Source organism: Artemia franciscana, unplaced genomic scaffold (assembly GCF_032884065.1).
Source record: "Artemia franciscana unplaced genomic scaffold, ASM3288406v1 PGA_scaffold_218, whole genome shotgun sequence".
NCBI classification, from domain to species: Eukaryota; Metazoa; Arthropoda; class Branchiopoda; order Anostraca; family Artemiidae; genus Artemia; species Artemia franciscana.
This window is the reverse complement of record NW_027062647.1, coordinates 113686-134387: the sequence shown is the minus strand read 5'-3', so window position 1 is coordinate 134387 and position 20702 is coordinate 113686. Positions and strand designations below refer to the sequence as shown.

General features: G+C 34.5%; 1 protein-coding gene across 2 annotated transcripts in view; it reads left to right on the top strand.

Moving 5' to 3' along the window:
* Positions 1-20702, top strand: part of LOC136041427 (2,4-dienoyl-CoA reductase [(3E)-enoyl-CoA-producing], mitochondrial-like) — a 45488-nt gene that overhangs the window by 14226 nt on the left and 10560 nt on the right. For both annotated transcript variants that reach the window (XM_065726097.1, XM_065726098.1), the window contains exons 4-5: positions 38-242; positions 3759-3873. In XM_065726097.1, coding sequence (XP_065582169.1) covers positions 38-242; positions 3759-3873 — 320 coding nt within the window. The remainder of the gene's footprint in view (positions 1-37; positions 243-3758; positions 3874-20702) is intronic.

Genomic DNA, 20702 nt, shown 5'->3' with positions numbered 1-20702 from the left:
TTCTCCGTCAAGACACAATTATTATTTCTCATTTCAGGTGGTGTCTTTCTATGCATTACGACACCGTATACAACTCATGGTTCAGGTTTCGTATGTCCATCTGCCTCTGCTAAAGCTGGCGTGGAAGCGATGACTAAATCCCTCTCCTCGGAATGGGGAAGATACGGAATTCGAATGAACTGCATTGCTCCAGGACCCATCGAAACTGAAGGGGCTTTTTCACGATTGGATCCATCTGGAAAGTAGGTATTAGAAGACAGAGATTAAGGTTTGCGTAAGGATACTATTTTAGGATGATCGGTCGTAGCGTGACCCTCCCTAAATAAGTCAGTATTAGGCGGCTTGATCTGGCTAGACAAGTCAATTGTGAATTGGCCCTCTGGGTGGTCATTAACAAAATTGATTATTTGTTAAATTATCACGTTTCTTATTTTAATTTCTTAGTCATCACACGCCTACAGACCAAGGATGACCACAGATAATTTCCTTGGGCAAGGGGATAGGAGTTCCTTTAATGGGTCGATGAGATGGCAGTAATTAAAGCGCTTGAAGTGCATTAAGAGATATTAATATCTTAACGAGAATGAAAACAAAGGGGTTTGCTCAAAGGGGGCTAAATATTCAGGACCTAAGTACCAAAGCACAGTTTTATATTTTTATTTCATTTTGCAAGTCCATTAAATTTCAGTTTCCTTTGGAGAGGGAAGGGACTGAGAAAACTCCCGATCTCAAATTTTACCGATGAACGTCATGGAAGATGCTATCTTGAAAAAATTATCCTGTTACCTGTCAGATTTTGTAACGGCCAGAACGGTTCTTTTTATGCAAAGTATGCCTCTCTGATTTTCTGAGTGATGATTTTGGTTCCTGGATAGTGTGAGGGAGAATTGAAAGACAAAGAAAAAAAATTCAAATATCAGTCCCTGCTGTTAAAATAAATTCCTTCAATTACAACACAACAGCACGATCAAGCTGTATAACAACAAAGGAGGGGTATTGGGTATTTAGCACCTTGCTCCTTGGAGTGTCGGGGGCTACTCCTAGTCCTATCCTGTATCACAGAATTTCACTCTTTCATGAAATTTGATAATCTTAATGAAAGTTTTCAAAACACGGATCTTTGAGTTCCCCGAAAATTATTACTAACTTTGAAATAGAACTCAAACTAGCATTATTATGAGCTTCTGTGTAGACTATAGTGGATTTTGGGGGAAATATTCTAAGAAAACTAATGGCTTAATTGTTTTAAAATAATGTTCCTCTTGGCTATAAAATTGTTTCTAAGAACTGCAATGGTTTTAATGGCTCTTGGTATTTACCAAGTGACATATAGCGATCGTAATTTCTGTCAGTCTGTCTGTCCTGGTTTTGCTAGTTTGGCCACTTCCAGATAAGCTAGGATGAAATTTGGCAGGTATATCAGAGACCAGACCAGATAAAATTAGATTTAGTCGGTTCCCCGATTCGACCATCTGGGGGGGGGGACGGTTAGTTCGGAAAAATTAGAAAAAATGAGGTATTATTAACTTACAAACAGGTGATCGGATCTTAATGAAATTTGATATTTAGAAGGATATTGTATCTCTGAGCTCTTATTTGAAATCCTGACCGCATTTTATGACATTGGAGGGAGTTGGAGGGGGAAGCCTGAAATCTTGGAAAACGCTTAGAGTGGAGGCATCGAGATGAAACTTGGTGGGAAAAATAAGCACAAGTCCTAGATACGTGATTGGCATAACCGGAACGGATTTGCTCTCTTTGGGGGAGATGGGAGGGGGGGTTAATTCTGAAAAAAATAGAAAAATGAGGTATTTTTAACTTTCGAAGGAGTGATCGGGTCTTAATGAAATTTGATATTTAGAAGGACCTCTTAAATCAGATCTCAAATCTCAAGTCCCGGCCTGATCCAGTGTCATTGGGGGGGGGAATCTTGGAAAATGCTTAGAGTGGAGAGATCGGGATGAAACTAGATGGGAAAAATAAGTAGATGTTCTATATACGTGATTGACATAACCGAAACGTATACGCTTTCTTTGGGGGAGTTGGGGGTGGCGTGGGCTGTGGGAAGTAATTCGGAAAACTTAGAAAAAATGAAGTGTTTTTTAACGAATGGGTGATTGGATCTTAATGAAACTTGATATACAGAAATATCTTATGTCTCAGATGCTTCACTCAAATCGGATCCGGGGATATAGGGGGTGGAGGGGACAAACATAAATATTGGAAACCGGAAATCTTGGAAAACGCTTAGAGTGGAGGGATCGGGATGAAACTTGGTGGGAAGAATAAGCACAAGTCCTAGATACGTGATTGGCATACGTGGACTGATTCTGCTCTCTTTGGGGGAGTTGGAGGGTTGTTGATTCGGAAGAATTAGAAAAATTTAGGTATTTTTAACTTACGAACGGGTGACCCGATTTTAATTAAATTTGATATTTAAAAGGTTCTGATATCTCAGAGCTCTAATTTGAATTTCCGACCAGATCTGGTGAAATTGGGGGGAGTTGAAGGGGGAAACTGGAAATCTTGGAAAACGCTTAGAGTGGAAAGATCGAGATGAAACTTGGTAGGTAGAATAAGCAAACATCGTTGATACGTCATTGACGTAACTGGACTGGATCCGCTCTAGTCGGAGGATTTAGGGGGTCCAGTGCTGTGGCGAGTTTGGTGCTTCTGGGCGTGCTAGGACGATGAAAATTGGTATGCGTGTCAGGGACCTGCACAAATTGACTTGATAATAACGTTTTCCCGGATTCGACCATCTGGGATGCTGAAGGGAGAGGAAAAATAAAAAATGAAGCATTTTAACTTTCGAATGGGTGATCGGATCATAGTGAAGTTTATATTTAGAAGGACCTCGTGTCTCAATCTCTGATTTTAAGTCCCGACGGGCATTAAGCGTCTGATTTTCCTTTTAAATCAGTATATTGACTCTTAAAATTTTGCTACAGCTCATGCCATATTAGCTCTTGGCTCTTCCGACCTTGTCACAAGTGCCATGTAAGCTCTTAGCTCTTGTTTAATTAGGTATACTTCAGAGTGCATTACTGGAGGAAAATAGTAGTTTGGACTATTGAAAATCATAAATTTGTGCAGTTTTCTTGAGGGAGGAGGGAGGAAAAGCTTTAAGCTTAAGTTGTTTTCTTTGAGAAATACTATATTTATCAGAGCTGTTGCGAATTTTGTTGTCAGGTGTGTTGAAGGGGAGAGTTGAAAGGATAATCCTCTTTTAAGAACCATCATCTTGATAAGAGAAAGTCTAATAAATTGACATGTTTGTGTAGGCATTTTTTTTATGTGTTGTAGTGCAAAATTCAATAAAACTGATTGAATAAAAATACTACTTGTAAGTATATTATTTTGAAAAAAATTGGTATACAGTTTTCCATTATAGTTTATATTTACATTTTGGTGATTGTTTTGAACTGAAGGCTTTATTTTCATTTCCCCACTCAATTAGTACAGTTTTGTTATTTGTTGGCTAGCAGTTCTGTCCTCCGGAGCTAAAAAAAACAATTGTTAGTAACAATTGAGAAGAAACGGGCATTTGGAGCATTAATCTTCATTTTAAAGAAATTTTTTTCCTAATGTTAAAAAAGGTTCAGTTAATCAATACGGCTTCTGAACGGCTCTTTCTAGAGAAATAGGATCATCAGTAATAAGACTTTTAAAGCTGTGTATTGTTATATTTTCATTATTTTCTTTGGAAGTGAAGGTTCAGATGCTAATATTTACACTCACATTTAGCTTCATTTTAGGTTCAAGGATGAATTATACAAAACTCTTCCAGTTGGTAGGATGGGGGAACCCGAAGAATTGGCCAATTTAGCCAGTTACATGGTGTCAGATTACGCATCTTGGCTCAGTGGAGAGGTGACTTTTGATTAACTCTTAGCAGGGGTGGGTTGGGTCTGCTATGTGGCGTAAATGGGATTAGAAATCTTAAGCAGAGTGTCATCTGCCCCCCCCCGGGTCACTTTTTGAGTAATCTTAAAAAATACCTTTCTTGGGTATTTTGAATGAAAATGACTTATTTTTAGTAATTTCATTGACCAAAATTGCGAACAACAAAACTGCCTACTTAGATGTTGAAAAATACATTTTACCCTCACCCCTATATTTCTGATGTTATATTCCACTCGTTCAACCTCCCGACCCAGTAAAATTTGTCGTCCCCCTACCCTTCTGAACGAAAATTCTGGTTATGGTTCTTTTTCTTGGTTATGATTTTTGAATTATTAAGTACCTAACTAGTAATATATCTATTATGTTTGCCAACAATTCTGGCAAATTAAAAAAAGAAGAAATGTTCATGTTTTTCCCTGGATCAATTTTTTTGGCATGAGTAACATATTGGAATTGGCTAAGGTAATACACTTCAAACTGTAATATGGTAATCGTCGCTTTGTGTCTTTCAGTGATGATTTCAGTGTTATATCCAAAAGAACTAGTTGAAAAAATTTTTTTTTTTATTTCTGAAGCCTGGACAGAAAACTGATAAGGTTCTGTACAATGAATCTGAACAATGAACTGAAATGAACTGAATGAACTGAACTGTACAATGAACTGAAAGGATCTGTTCAATGAAAATGTAAGCTCTACGATTCTTAGGAAAACTTTGGTCTTGGAAAAAAGAAAATTTGACATTTCAGCAAGGTTCTCTGTTGAAAATTTTGCTAAAATGGTAATGTAACTCGATTGGTTCAACGATTAGAAGTTTCGTTTATGCATCATAAGAGTCAAAAATACCCTTATCAGATTATTAAAAAAAAACACAAAAATTGCTGTACATACAAAAGTTCTGACCTAGTGTTTGAAATCAGGAGATGGAATTATAAAGGGAAAAGTAATAGTTGTGACAGTAACCGAAAAATGGGTTATTCATTTATGTTCTTATGAATGTTTGATATGCCTTGAATAGATATCATGCAAAAACTGCAGCTATAAGAAGAAGTGCAGCTTTCTTTCAACTTCCTGCTTCCTCTTCTTTGCAATTCCGTGGTAATTCTAAGCTTCCAAAATATTTCAAGAGGGAATACCTAAAATATTTAAAGGATTAAGAGATAGGTGATTAAAAATTATACACTTTGCTTATGTTTCGTCTTTGAGAGATTTTAGGAGAAAGAGGAAAAAACTTGAATTTTTGTCCTAAGGCTGCTCAAGCAATAACGTGTAGGTTCTTTGACAGTAACCCTAGCCCTTGTCGGAAGTGTAGTTTTAGTACTCAGAAGATGTTTCTGGCAGATGTTTGGTGCCAAAGGTCTAATGCTTGAAGGCGTATTTTATACACATATTAGGGGGAGGGGGCTTGGAAATTATAATGAAAAGGGAGGTTGAACATTATAATGAAGGGGATGGCATGTGTATCGAGAATTTGATGGTGAAGTTTGTCATCAATGTCAAGCAAGTTCTTGGGGGTGTTTGCCATTTTTCAGTGAAATTAGAGTTAATTTCATCTTAAGACAAACCAGCGAGGAACTGACCTTTTCTTCTTTTAATCGTGGCTAGGAACTTATCTTCGTTGTTTTTCTTTTTTCTTTCTGACAGTAGAAAGTCAGTATCTTCGGTCCTCAATAGGACAAATTGCAGGCTTCAATATGTTCTCGTATTTTCTTTGTACGTTGTTTTACATCCTCTTTGAGCTTCTGTGGCGTTTTTGACGCCAGAACTTCTGCTTATTTATTTGTGATCGAAAGTCCTGCTTTAAAAAAAATCATCTCTTTTTCGTTTTCTTTTGACACATGTAGCTGCCACTGCCAGTCCTCGACATTTTCGTAAGATATTTTTCTGCATCCTTTTTCAAACCTCGAATGCCCGGAGGCTATTTTAACACCAAAGTAGAAAAAGGTAGACAAGGACACACCAAGGCAGGATCTAAGCTTTTTTCTTTTACTCGGAATTAAAATCCTCTGTTCATTTCTTTCCTTTGTCACATTGATCGGGTTACCCTGATCCTCTGTAGAATTACTCTAGCTTTTAGCATGATTAAATAAAAAAAAAAAAATTTTTTTAGCTGAAAGTAAGGAGCGACATTAAAACTTAAAACGAACAGAAATTACTCCGTATATAAAATGGGTTGTCCCCTCCGCAATCCCTCGCTCTTTACGCTAAAGCTTTTAATTGTTTTAAAAAGTAGAATTGTGGCAAAGAGTCAAACTTTAGCGTAAAGAGCGAGGGATTGCGGAGGGGACAACACATTTTATATACGGAGTAATTTCTGTTCGTTTTAAGTTTTAATGTCGCTCCTTACTTTCAGCTAAAAAAATTATTTTTTTTAATTTAATTTCTGAACGTTTTTGAATTAATGCATGTTTGGTTTTGGCTCTCCGCACATAAATTATTAAAATGAAATTTGTATATTAATTCTTTTTTTGGCTAAATGGCTTTCTCTTAGTTTTGATCAGACGATTTTGAGAAATAAGGGGTGGAGAAGGAGACCTAGTTGCTCACCAATTTTTCGGTTGCTTAAAAGGGCAACTAGAACTTTTAATTTTTAACGAACGTTTTTATTAGTAAAAAAATATACGTAACATATAAATTAGCAACTTACGTAACAAACTTTCATAATCTTATATTTTTATTATGTATACAAGGGGGTTTGTATCCTCGTTAATACCTCGCCCTTTACACTAAATCTTAAGTTTTGTCCCAATTCTTTAAGAATGGCCCCTAAATCAGAAAGGCCGTAGAATAAATAGTTGAAATTACTAAACATACTTTAGCATAAAGAGCGAGGTATTTATCTCCTCCTAAATACCTCGCTCTTTATGCTAAAGTATTTTTAGAACCCCTCATATGCGTAATAATCTCTATTCGTTTTAAGTTTCAATGCTACTCCTTCCTTTCATTTGAAAAAAACGTTTTCATGTTTATTTTTCATTGTTTTCTTATAGTAATGCTAGAAAATCATGCGCCCTTTTCCTTGAATTTTTCTTCCCCCATGACAGATCTCTCCAAGGAAAGATCCTCCAACATAGCCCCCTCCCCTCATACCCACCCCCCAAACAAAATAAAATCCCCCTGAAAACGCCTGTACACTTCCCAATAACCATTACTATATGTAAACACTGGTCAAAGTTTGTAACTTGCAGCACCTCCCCCAGGAATTGTGGGGGAGTAAATCATCCCCAAATACATAGTTATTATGGTTTTCGACTATGCTGAACAAAATGGCTATCTCAAAATTTTGATCCGTTGACTTTGGGAAAAAATGAGCGTGGGAGGGGGCCTAGATGCCCTACAATTTTTTTGGTCACTTAAAAAGGGCACTAGAACTTTTCATTTCCGTTAGAATGAGCCCTCTTGCGACATTCTAGGACCACTTGGTCGATACGATTACCCCTGGGGAAAAGAAAAAAAAACAAAACAAAAACAAACAAATAAACACGCACCCGTGATTTGTCTTCTAGCAAAAAATACAAAATTCCACATTTTTGTAGATATGAGCTTGAAACTTCTACAACAGGGTTCTCTGATACGCTGAATCTGATGTTGTGATTTTCGTTAAGATTCTATGAGTTTTAAGGGGTGTTTCCCCCTATTTTCTTAAATAAGGCAAATTTTCTCAGGCTCGTAACTTTTGATGGGTAAGACTAAATTTGATGAAACTTATAAATTTAAAATCAGCATTAAAATGCAATTCTTTTGATGTTGCTATTGATATCAAAATTCAATTTTTTAGAGTTTTGGTTACTATTGAGCCGGGTCGCTCCTTACTACAGTTCGTTACCACGAACTGTTTGATTATGCTATAGTTAATTGAAGACTGGCAGGAGCGAAATAAGACTCTAGAATATAGAAGCTCTGGTATTGATGTTAAAATGAAGATCATGTTCTAAGTAACATTTTGAGTAACTCTAGGCTAAAATTTAGGAAAAATACCTACATTTTCGGAAGCTATAACGTTGATAGCCTACAGGATAAAAAAAAAATCGAGAGTAAGTTTTAAGGAACAGTTGAATAGAAACTGGAAAGTCTAAAATATGATAATATAAATGATGACTGGAATAATTTTTGGTAAATATTTCGTGTCCTGCAGGAGTAGTGGGTTTGATCTCAGTTTTGTTATAAGGGACCTAGAGTTCGAACTCATCTGCATCAACACCCTGCAGGGCTCGAAATTTCATTTCAATTATGAAATAACCTGTATATGAAAGTGTTTCCATACTATTTCAAATAGCAAAAAGATGAAGAAGAATAGAATTAGTTTGTGAAGTAGGAGATGGTGCCTTAAGGAAGAAAGTTAAAAACACAGCTAGGTATATTAGTGAAAACGATTTACCTTGCTAGAAAAGAGAGGGGGGAGAAATACAGAAATTGTTCGAGTGATAGATCATATGTAAATCAGTGGAATGCAAGAAAAGTAGAGAAAAAAATTAAAATATGAATTAATTGAGTTTGGAGTGGATGTCATGAACAAAATTTGCGTTACATCTGGAAATGCAGCCAGACAGCATAATAGTAAAATATTGTATTAATAGTAACAACATATATGTAAAAAATGAGACGGAGTAGCCAATATGGACTTGTCCCTGTTAAAGATAGGAAAGTAGCATCAATTAGTGATAAGGGGAGGTAGTGTTAAAGAGATATGGGGAAAAAATTTCGGGAAATTCCTTAACCATGATAAAATTTCTTGGAAGTGATACCGGTTGTGATGTTGCAAATGATTTGCTGAAGATTATGAATATGGTTTTTGGAAAGGGAAAGCCCTACGAATTTAGGAAAACTTCCGTTACACTCCTTTAGAAGAAACGGGATAAAGTTAAGTGTGCTAATTATAGAGGTACTAGCTTGGTTTCATTGGGAGGCAAATTATTAAGTATGATGATATTCTAAGACTTAGAGATACTGTAGATAAAATTTTAAGAGAAGAACAATGCGGTTTAAAAGGGGAGAGGATGCGTCGACCAAATTTTCCCCTTAGATTAATAACGAGGAAGTGCTTAAGTCATCAGATTCCCCAAAAGTCCCCAGTTTTGTTGATTCTAAACAAGAGTTGGATTCGGACGATACATGAGCTTTAGTGAAGGTCATATCCTTCTGTCGTGTAGTAGATATATGCATAAAAGTGATTAGTGCTATGTAACAGAAAAGTATTTCTGAGAGTAGGGTAGGGAATGAGGTTAGCAGCTGGTTTCGTATCTAATCAGGAATTAAGCAGGGTTGAGGTCTGTCCCATTTATGTGAATGACTTCGATGAACTTTGTTCTAAGGAACACGGTAAATACTATGGTGTCAAGTAGGAAGGTAAATCTCTCCTAGACTCAGATCATGCCGATGATTTGAGTGTTTTGGAAGAAAATATTTAATAAAATTAGTGATTTTTGGTGGTTTTGAGAGCTCAAGATGCAAGAATGCCCTTAAAAATTAATACTAAGAAGATTAAGTCGCTTCGACTACGAACAAATGAAGATGAAGAGGTGAAGTTAGGTAGCGAGTTATTGATCAAGTAATTAGCTTTATTTACGTGAGTTTTAATTATTTGTAAACATGGTAGATACAATGAAGATGTCAAAAATACAACGGTCATGTTCTAGAGTGGTTTTACACAGTAGAATAAGAAGATAAGTCCGCGAACCAAGATAAGGATATTGGAAGCCACAATGATGATAGTTGGCAAGTATGACTGAAACGTGGGCGCTTTGCAAGGTGGAGGATGAATTGTTGATTTTTTTTTTTCGGGGGATTGTGTATGTATAATTTTGGGCACATGTATGACTGGTTGTATTTACATCCGCAAGCTCTACCAAATATGTGGCTCCATTCCACTTTCCCGAGCTATAAAGAAAGAAAGATTGCAATGGCTAGGACACGTTTTGCGAATGAAGGATGACAGATTGTTCTTTTTGGCCAAATGAAAGATGTCCTTTTCGGTCGGCTCTGAATGGAGTAAGAATAGACAATGAGAAAAAATTTAAAGGAAAACGGATAACGGACTGTAGTAAGGAGCGATCCGGCTCAATAGTAACCAAAACTTTAAAAAATGGAATTTTGATACCAATAGTTACATCAAAAGAATCTCCTTTTAATGCTGATTTTAAATATATAAGTTTCATCAAGATCGGTTATACCCATCAAAGCTACGAGCCTGAGAAAATTTGCATCATTTTAGAAAATGGGGGGAAACACCCCCTAAAAGTCATACAATCTTACCAAAAATCAGATTCAGCGTATCAGCGAACATTGTTGTAGAAGTTTCAAGCTCCTATCTACAAAAATGTGGAATTTCGCGTTTTTTGCCAGAAGACAGATCACGGATGTGTGTTTTTTTGTTTGTTTTTTTTTCACAGGGATCATCGTATCGACCCAGTGGTCCTAGAATCGTGCGAGAGGGCTCATTCTAACGGAAATTAAAAACCAAAAAAGTTGGAGGGCACCTAGGCCCCCTCCAACGCTCATTTTTCCCCAAAAGTCACCGGATCAAAATTCTGAGGTAGCCATTTTATTCATCGTAGTCGAAAAACCTTATAACTATGTCTTTGGGGGTGACTTACTCCCCCACAGTCCAAGTGGGAGGGGCTACAAGTTACAAACTTTGACCAGTTCTTACATGTAGTAATGGTTATTTGGAAGTGTACAGACGTTTTCAGGGGGATTTTTAGTTTGGGTGAGAAGAGGGAGATATGTTGGGGGAACTTTGCTTGGAGGAATTTGTTGTGGGGAAAGAAAATTTCCCTGAAGGGAGCGCAGGATTTTCTAGTATTATTAAAAAAAGACAATGGAAAAATAAATATGAAAAAGTTTTTTTAACTGAAATAAGGAGAAGCATTAAATTTAAAGCGAACAGAAATTATTACGCATATGATGGGTTCACCTCCTCCTAATACCCCGCTCTTTACGCTAAAGTATTTTTAGTAATTTAATTATTTATTCTACGGCTTTTGTGATTCAGGGGTCATTCTTAAGAAATTGGGACAAAATTTAAGCGTTAATGTAAAGAGCGAGGTACTGACGACGAGGGTGAACAAGAGGATACAGAAGTTCGCTACGTAAGCTAATTTGTAAGTTACGTATATCTTTTACTAGTGAAAACATTCGTAAAAAAATAAAAGTTCTAGTTGCCTTTTTAAGTAACCAAAAAATCCCAGGGCAACTAGGCCTCCTCCCCCGCTCCTTTTTTTTTCTCAAAATCACTCGATCAAAACTATGAGAAAGCCATTTAGTAAAACAAATAAATATGCAAATTTCGTTTTAATTACTCATCTGCGGAGAGCCAAAATCAAAACATGCATTGATTCAAAAACGTTGAGAAATTAAATATAAAAAAACAAGTTTTTTTTAACGGAAAGTAAGGAACGACATTAAAACTTAAAACGAGCAGAAATTACTTGTTCGTTTTTTAAAAGTTTTTTTAAAAACTTCTGAAGAAAAAAGTTCTAGTGGCATTTTCAGTAACTAAAAATGGGAGGGCAACTATGTCTCGTCCCCCTCTCCCTTTTTTAAAATCGTCCGATCAAAACTATGAAAAAGCCATTTAGCAAAAAAAAAAAAAAAAAAAAATAATATGCACATTTCGATTTAATTATTTATGTGCGGTGACATTAAATCAAAACATGCATTCATTCAAAAACTTTAAGAAATTAAATAAAAAAAAGTTTTTATAATTCGATTAAGGAGTGACGTTAAAACTTAAGCGAACAGAATTTATTCCGTATATGAAAGGGGTTGTCCCTTCCTCAACGCCTCGCTCTTTACGCTAAGGTTTTTTATTGTTTTAAAAAATAAAGTGGTGACAAGGAGTCAAACTTTAGCAGAATGAGAATGACGTTGAGGAGGGGATAGCCCCTTTCATATACGGAAAAATGATGAGAAATAATGAATATGAGGGGGCCGCCCCCTTCTCAGCATCTCATTTTTAAGCTAATGTTCAACTTTTTATTCCAATTATTTAAGAAAGAATTAAATGAATAACTGACATAAACGAATACATAAACGACATAACTGACAACGAATTAACTGAAATAAATTAATACTATTTAAAGAAAACGCTCACGATGTGCCGCCGCAATCTTGACAAACCTTGCTATACTTTTAATACTCAGGAAATTTGTCTCTTTCATTCAATTTTCCCTAACCATATATGACGATTACATTTAAACTGTAGCGCAACTAATAGAGCATACGAATTCCATGATTTACTAACAAAAAATTTCTTTAAAAGTCACTGTGTAGGACGACGATTTGACCCAATTAGGACGCCAAGATACTTCACTGTATATTGTGTTATGACATATTCACCTAGTTGAACATTTAACAAGCAATCGGAGTGACTATTTTAAGCCAAAAACTCTCAACGAATCAAAGACCAACATACTGAAACTCACTGTCAATAATCCAATATCAAGTTTATTTGTCAATAATCAAGTTTAATCTTACCCATCAAAAGTTACGAGCCTGAGAAAATTTGCCTTATTTTAGAAAATAGGGGGAAACAACCTCTAAAAGCTATAGAATCTTAACGAAAATCAAACCATCAGATTCAGCGTATCAGAGAACCCTTTTGTAGAAGTTTCAAGCTCCTATCTACAAAAATGTGGAATTTTGTATTTTTTGCCAGAACGCAGATCACGGATGCGTGTTTATTTGTTAGTTTTTTTGTTTTTGTTTTTCCCCCAGGGGTGATCGTATCGACCCAGTGGTCCGAGAATCTTGCGAGAGGGCTCATTCTAACGGAAATGAAAAGTTCCAGTGCCCATTTTAAGTGACCGAAAAAACTGGAGGGCACCTAGGCCCCCTCCCACGCTAAATATTTTGCCAAAGTCATCGGATCAAAATTCTGAGATAGCCATTTTATTCAGCGTAGTCAAAGAGCCTTATAACTATGTTTTTGGGGACGACTTACTCCCCCACAGTGGGAGGGGCCACAAGTAACAATCTTTGACCAGTGCTTGTATATAGTATGGTTATTTGGAAGAGTACAGACGTTTTCTGGGGGATTTTTAGGTTGAGGGGAGTGGGGAGTCGAGAAGAGGGGGATATGTTTGGGAAAATTTTCTTGGAGGAATTTGTCTTGGGGGAAGAAAAGTTTCATGAAGGGAAAGCAGGATTTTCTAACATTATTTAAAAAAAAAGAATAATGAAAAAAATAAATATGAAAAAGTTTTTACAACTGAAAGTAAGGAGAAGCATTAAAACTTAAAACGAACAGAAATTATTATGTGTATTAGTGTATGGAATTAGTGTATGATGGGCTCACCTCCTCCGAATACCTCGCTCTTTACGCTAAAGTATTTTTAGTAATTTCAGCTATTTATTCTACGGCTTTTGTGATTCAGGGGTCATTCTTAAGAAATTGGGACAAAATTTAAGCTTTAGTTTAAAGAGCGAGTTACTGACAAGGGGTTGAATCCCTTCATATACGCAATAAAAACATAAGAATACAGAAGTTCGTTACGTAAGCTAATTTGTAAGTTATGTGTATCTTTTATTAATAAACGTTCGTAAAAAGTTAAAAGTTCTAGTTGCCTTTTTAAGTGACCAAAAATCGGAGGGCAAATAGGCCTCCTCCCAGGCTCCTTTTTTCTCAAAATCACTCGATCACAACTACGAGAAAGCCAATTAGCCAAAAAAATAAATATGGCAATTTCGTTTTAATTATTCATCTGCGGAGAGCCAAAATCAAAACATGCATTGATTCAAAAACGTTCAGAAATTAAATAAAAAAAAAACAAGTTTTTTTTAGCGGGAAGTAAGGAGCGACATTAAAACTTAAAACGAACGGAAATTACTTCGTATATGAAAGGGCTGCTTCCTCATCAACGCCCTGCTCTTTACGCTAAAGTTTTTCACTGTTTTAAAAAGTAGAATTAAGAGAAAGAGTCAAACTTTAGCGTAAAGAGCGGGGTGTTGATGAGGAAGCAGCTCTTTCATATACTAAGTAATTTCTCTTCGTTTTAAGTTTTAATGTCGCTCGTTACTTCCCGTTAAAAAACTTGTTTTTTTAATTTAATTTGTCAGAAGCTCTATTGTGATGTCTTAACAAGGGAGTTATGCACGACTAATGTTCACGAAAAGGTGAATTTAGAGAATGAAAATTTAATTGAAAAACTGAAGAAATACTTAAAAAAAAAATTAATATTAAAATTAATGACAATGATAAAAAGTTCCCTTTCCTATATTGGACTGTAAAATTTCATAAGTATCCCCCTAAACCTCGGTTTATTGTTGGAGCAGCTAGATGTCCGACCTGCATTGCTGCTACTGACCTCTCTTTGATTTTTAAGGAAATTATAAATAAACTTAAAACCTATTGTGGTGGTATTAAAAATTTTTCGAAATTTAATCCTTACTGGAGTGTTAATAATTCACTGCAGGTGATAGACTCTTTAACAATGGTTTCAGCTAAAAGAATTGAGTCTTTCGATTTTGCGACAATGTATACTATTTTATCACTTTATGTAGCGCTAGAAAATTTAAAAACGGTTTATCAAGAAATCTTACCTCTTATCTAGTAAGAGGTTCTTAAAAATAGACCCTTATAATAAAAAAGCTATTTGGACAAACTGCTTTAAGACTACAGTTAGCTCGAGATGTTACAGCGTAGATATGATTTTTGATTTATTAGAATTTGTTTTGTATAATACTTATATAAGATTTAATGGTAATTGTTGAAGCAAATTATGGGAATTCCCATGGGGGGAGGGGGAATGCTAGCCCATTTATAGCTGACTTGTTTTTAAGTCAACTCGAATATAAATATATGATGGATAAGAATAATCCAAATAATTTAAAGCATGTTTTGTCAATTAATAAAAGAGTACTCTTGAACCTAGTCATGGCACGGGTTTTAGAAGATCATTTCTTAGATTTGAATATTATTATTTCTGATAATAATAAATTAGGTTTTAAAATGTATAATAAAACGGATGATTTCGATTTTGAAGTGATTAATTCCCCGTTCCCTGAAAGTAATATACACTCAAATATTACATATTCAGCATTTTACTCACATTTACTTGGATATGCAAGGATTTGTATTAATTATATTGATTTTAAAAATAGATGCAAAATTTTAAGCCAAAATTTGATTTTAAGAGGTTTTTCAGCGAATTTGGCAATTCAAAAAATTTAATTTTCATTATAACGAACTTTTAAATAAATACCGAAAGAATTATCTTGAAATACTTAGTGAAATCTTTGGATGATTTTAATTTTCTTTGTTACTGAGTTTTTGCGTGTCCCTAATATTTGACAGTGGATTTCCGGAGGTTTTTGCATATATCAAATTTTCAAACGATCTTATTTTGCATTCATTTCCTTGATTTTTATCTAGGTCACATTCTCATCAAGAGAGAAAATTCAATATAGTGAAATTTTTTAAAATAATTGTTTAGCATTAATATAGATTGTGAATTCGTAATATAAATATACGAGGGCCAGAACCAAGGCATGATAAGTTTGTTTTGGTGTTGTTTTACTTGATTGTTTTATATTTGTTTTTTATCATAGGCATATATTTTGGGGGTGATACCTAGCACAGGGATACCATAGCAATTTTGTGGTAGGCACGCCACTTCCCTGAATAGGGAATTTAAAGTGCCGAAACCCTATAGCCAAGTGTGTATTCTCCTGATGAGCCCCTGTGTTGGGTTGTTGCCTTTGATTTATTTGTCTTTTTTATTTTTCATATTTGGTAAATGATGACTTATACTTACTTACGATATGACTGCCTGTCCATGGATTATTCTTTATGGTTGATTGTGTATGGCTATGCTGTTTGACCTATGTGATTGTATGGATGAGTAGGGTTAAGGCCTCGTTCAAGTACTGATCTATATTAATTACTAATATAGGAAAACAGTCTTCCTTTTCTCCTTCTGTCTTTTTTTTATGTATTTTTGCTGTTGCATTGGTGATTTCTTTTTTCATTATATATATATATATATATATATATATATATGATATCTGTGTGTGTTTGTGTGTATGTATTTTATAACTTCCTGGAATTCAGAGAATTATTCTTTACGCTCTGAAGTTCAAGCATACATACAAGGTCAGGCTGAAACTCGAGGGCATTACAAGGAGCTCATTAACATATAAATTTAGTTTAACGTAAGGTAAATCTTTATTAACTCTGAATGGGCTATAATGTTATTGCTTAAAAACTCCATATGAGATCTCAATTCCCTTCTTGATATCTTCTCACCTGAAATGTCATACTTTTTTCGATATAATATTATTTATGTGGCTTTTCTTGTCCTTAAACAGTTCATATGGTAAATTTGGTACATTTTTTTTGCGGGTACGATCTTCCACAGACAGAAAAGACTATAAATACGATCTTTTCTATAGGTCTAGCCATTCCGTCATCAATTAATTATTCGACAGAAGTCTCAAAATAACCGGTGTTATATTCCCCCCCCATGGAACAATAAGCTTTGGTTTTGTAAAGCCGAAGCAGACCTGTCATAAGTGACGTTGAAGATAGCTAACCACACATCCCCAAGTCTCTTGGCTTCGGAAAAAGTATTCTGAAAATAATTTTCTAGAATTAAAATGCTCATTTTTCTTTTTTTTTTCTGGGATCATCAGGTTTTCAAATGGTTTCCATTGGAAAAAATATATCGTCTTTTTTGGAGCAATATTGGATGTAACTCTATGCTTACTTCCGAACCAAATCTCATTTATGTTTTTCGGCCTTTTTCATATTAATTTTCACATATAAAGACTTTTGAGCGATCTTTTGAATCATTGAGCGAATTTTGAGTGATCTAACTATATCTTTTTAGCATACACCATGAGCTGAATTCTTCATGGTATAAACTTTAACAAAATACAACGAAACCTAGAAATGTAAGTTACATTGCAGCGGGGTTTAGGAATGCATAATCTTCGTTTGTTGTGTTGCTAAGATTGGTATGCGGTTATAGGCTGCTACATCCCGCGTAGTTTCTTTGACCATATCACCACTAATTTACAGTTAAAAACGAAATAAAATAAGATAACGAATTGTCTTACTAAAAAAATTGTTCCAATTTTTCTGTTTATATTTCGTTTGCAGTATACCCCATAATGGAAAAAGTCTGTTAGATCTTAGCATAGGGTTCGTAGAGTTCAAAAAAGATTGCTTTTATATTTCGTGTAAATTTAATGTAGATTTTCGCGTAGATGTTGTCAATTCAATTCATAAAGGGAAAGGGCAGGGTATGGGGAAAAACGATAATCGCTTGGAATAAGAGTTCTGGATCCAAAACTCTGCAATTACAATACATTTAAAAGTTTCTTGCATAATTTGTGAACTAAGAGAATATTCCATTTGAAAAAATATATGTAAAAAAATTGTTTTGTTTCTATTTCCTTGTCTTTGGCGTTGTTTATTTCTTTCACCAATTGTTTGACCAATCAGTGTAAGTTGTTTCAGTTTGTGAAGGAAATAATTTACCCAAGTTCCATTTACACATGATGATATTTAGCAAATTACTTTATATGAGAAAAAATTATTTCGTCTACAAAATTATTATATGTACAAAAAAATTTTCATGTTTTGTTCCTATTTCCTTGTCTTTTCCGTTTTTTATTATTTTTACCAGTTGCTTGAACAAACAGTAAAAGTTGCTTCAGTTTATAAAGCAAATAATCCTCCCAAACCCCATTTATAAAAGATGACACTTAACACATTACTTTATGTAATGAGCTTGTCTGTGTGAACTTGTGTTCCCTCAGTAAACACAAAAATGATATTTCAGTTTAGACAAAGGAATAGTAATTAGACACAGTAGGTCTTAAAAGTTTCATCACATTAGCTTTAGTGTAGCTGCCGAGACGCCTTCATGCCGTGTTAAAAGGTTTAAACTTTACCACCGTTTGAGCCTTTCACTGTTAATTTATAAAAGTAAATAAGTGAAAGTGATAACAAAGCTATTGTGAAGCAAAGCTAATTAACAAAAAAGAATGGGATGCTAGAAGCAGCAATTGGCAATAAAAGAAATTTTGGCTTTTTGACTGCACCTTTAACTTTAAATAATTCTTCCGTTCTCAGATTTTTGTGCACAGCAAGAGTGTAACTCCTGTCGTAAGTAAAAACCCTTGACTAAAGGAAAAGTAAGGACAAAACTAACTGGCTATTAAACATAGTCTCAGAATACAGCTCTGGTAAATCAAAATCCATTATATTATACAACATAAATTTTAAATTAAGGAGAGATAAATGTATTTTAGGTTTTCTTCCTATTGGCTCTTACGCTGCAATTTTTTTTGAGACTATCAAGATTCAAATGTAAAATAAAATAATCTGAGCTTTAAAATGTTATTGTGCTAAAGAAGGGAGCTAACTTCAAGTAAAAAAACGACTAAATGTATATATTTTCAGATATGCATGATGCACATCTGATGCACGTGTTGCATGTACTAAGCATAGCGTGCTCTCCTCCTTTCTCAATATTCCATCCCCCAACCGCCATCAAATAGCAATAAATTTAATATAATGATAAATTTAATAGCAATAAATTAATATGAATTTAATTTAATTTAATTTTTTTTTCTTTAGGCTCTCAAGATTCAGTTAAAATAATTTGTGTGTTAAATTTTCAATGTTAGAAAAAAGGGAGTTAAGTTTAAAGAAAAAAACAATCAAATATATACCTTCAAATATTTATTACATCCTAATCAATATATATCTTCAGATATTTCAATTTTGTCCGTAAATTTTGTCTCCTCTCTTCTCAAATTTCTACCCCTAACCGCCATTAAATAACAATAAATTTAATACGACCCTTCCTCAGCTTGCACCCCTTGAAGTATGAAACGACAGTAGAATAAACAATAGTAATATCAAAAATATTTTTAGCACATTAATAAAGTTAATGTATAGAAAATATTAATATTTAATCCTTTGCATACTGCTGCGAATCTAGATGTTACCTAAATTAATGTGATCTAAATTAATTAATGTGATTAATTAATGTAATTAATGTGATCTAAATTAATTTAAGGAGCTAAGTCTCAAATTTGTTTTAGATTTCTTGAGACAAAAATTTCTTTTGAGTTACCTGAGCTGAACAAAATTTTCAAGGTGGGCCAACTCCAAGTCTACAACATAAGTCTAAGAGAGACACGACTAAGTGTTCATGTCGAGCCAACTCCAAGTCGACAACATAAGTCTAAGGGAGACACAACCTTTTGAATAAATCGTGCTCAAGTCAGCTTTCTAAGATAAAGAATATTGTTGCTGGACACAAGCTTTTTTGAGTAAAGATAAACATTTCCACGCAAAACTTGTCTCTAATTGGGACGAAAATTATGTTCATATTGTGAGATAGCTACTGACATAGTACCGCTTGTTATTAGAAACAATTTTACAATGAACAGGAAATCTCATTTTCAGTAGATTTTGGCAAAACAGAAGTTGAATTTCTAACAGTTTAGTGTTAAACTTTTTACTATTTTAGTTTTTATTTCAGCTAAGGAACAAAATTTCGTTAGAAACACTCATTTTTCAGAGCTAAATTGTATATTGTCCCAAAGCACCATAGCTGAGCATAAGAAGTTGGAATTCTGGTGCGAGGGCCTATAGTTTCCAAACAAATGTGGCAATTTCTTTGAAATAAATATTTCTTTTTGTGGACTCTTTCCTTGACGAAAAAAAATTACATGAAGCTAATGGCAAAACTACTTTCCTTATTTTTACTTAAAATATTCGGTTTTTATCTATTAGTGAAAGAGACCGCATGGATTTGCAAGATTTATTCATTTGGTGTATTCTGTTTGTATTGTCCCTGTTTTTTCTATTGGGCCAAAAAACATTATATCTTATACGTCACCAATGCTTTAAGTTTGTTAAGGTATACATTTAATATCACGTATTTTGCAACAACTACAATGTTTGCTTTATTTGTAATCCGAAGAAGTAATGATGCTTGGGGTAGAATTTTAAGTAAGAGCAGAAAGATCAGGGTATATGATATAGCTGGTAATCTGATTCTTACAATTTTTTCATCAGTCAACATCTACTTATCTTATACAGAGAAACATTCTCTTTTACACATAATACTTGAAACGGTTATAATACTTTTTATACATTTATACTTCTTAGTATCACTTATGTATGTTCTAATTTGTAAAGAGCTGACTGACAAAACGAAAAAACAGATTTGGTTACTTCAGACGTCACAGATAGTTTTAAAGAAAGCGGTTTATTGTCATAGACAAATTGTCCAGGACGTGAATTTAGCTGTAAAACGCAATGAATTTTTCATATTTCTTCAAGTGGCAGACACAACGCAATATTTCATATTCTTTGTGCGCTATGTTACCAAGTTGCAGCTGAACTGGTCCAGTACCATGGATATTCGGCAAATAGTTGTCATTCTGAATTCCTTTATCATACCTCCATTCATGTTATGGATAATGGCAAGTAGTTCTGAATGCTTGGGTGACACATTAGCTAAACATGAAAAATTAATTTTAGGTAGTTGCTCCACCATTGGAGACTTGCCGTCATGTATAGCTCTTACTAAAAGGTGCTCCTATTTCAGTATCTGTGGACTTTTCTCTCTGAACAGAAAATTATTACTGAATATTTTTGTAACAGTGATATCTTATAGCATTATCCTGTATCAGCTTGAAATGCCTTTACAGTCCTGTTAAAATTTGAATAGGTTATAATTTGAAACGGGTTTTTGGCTTGAACATTCCTCCAACTTTCAAGAAAACAACATTTGATTAATTATTTGGTAGGGCATTGCATCTAGAATCTCCCTATA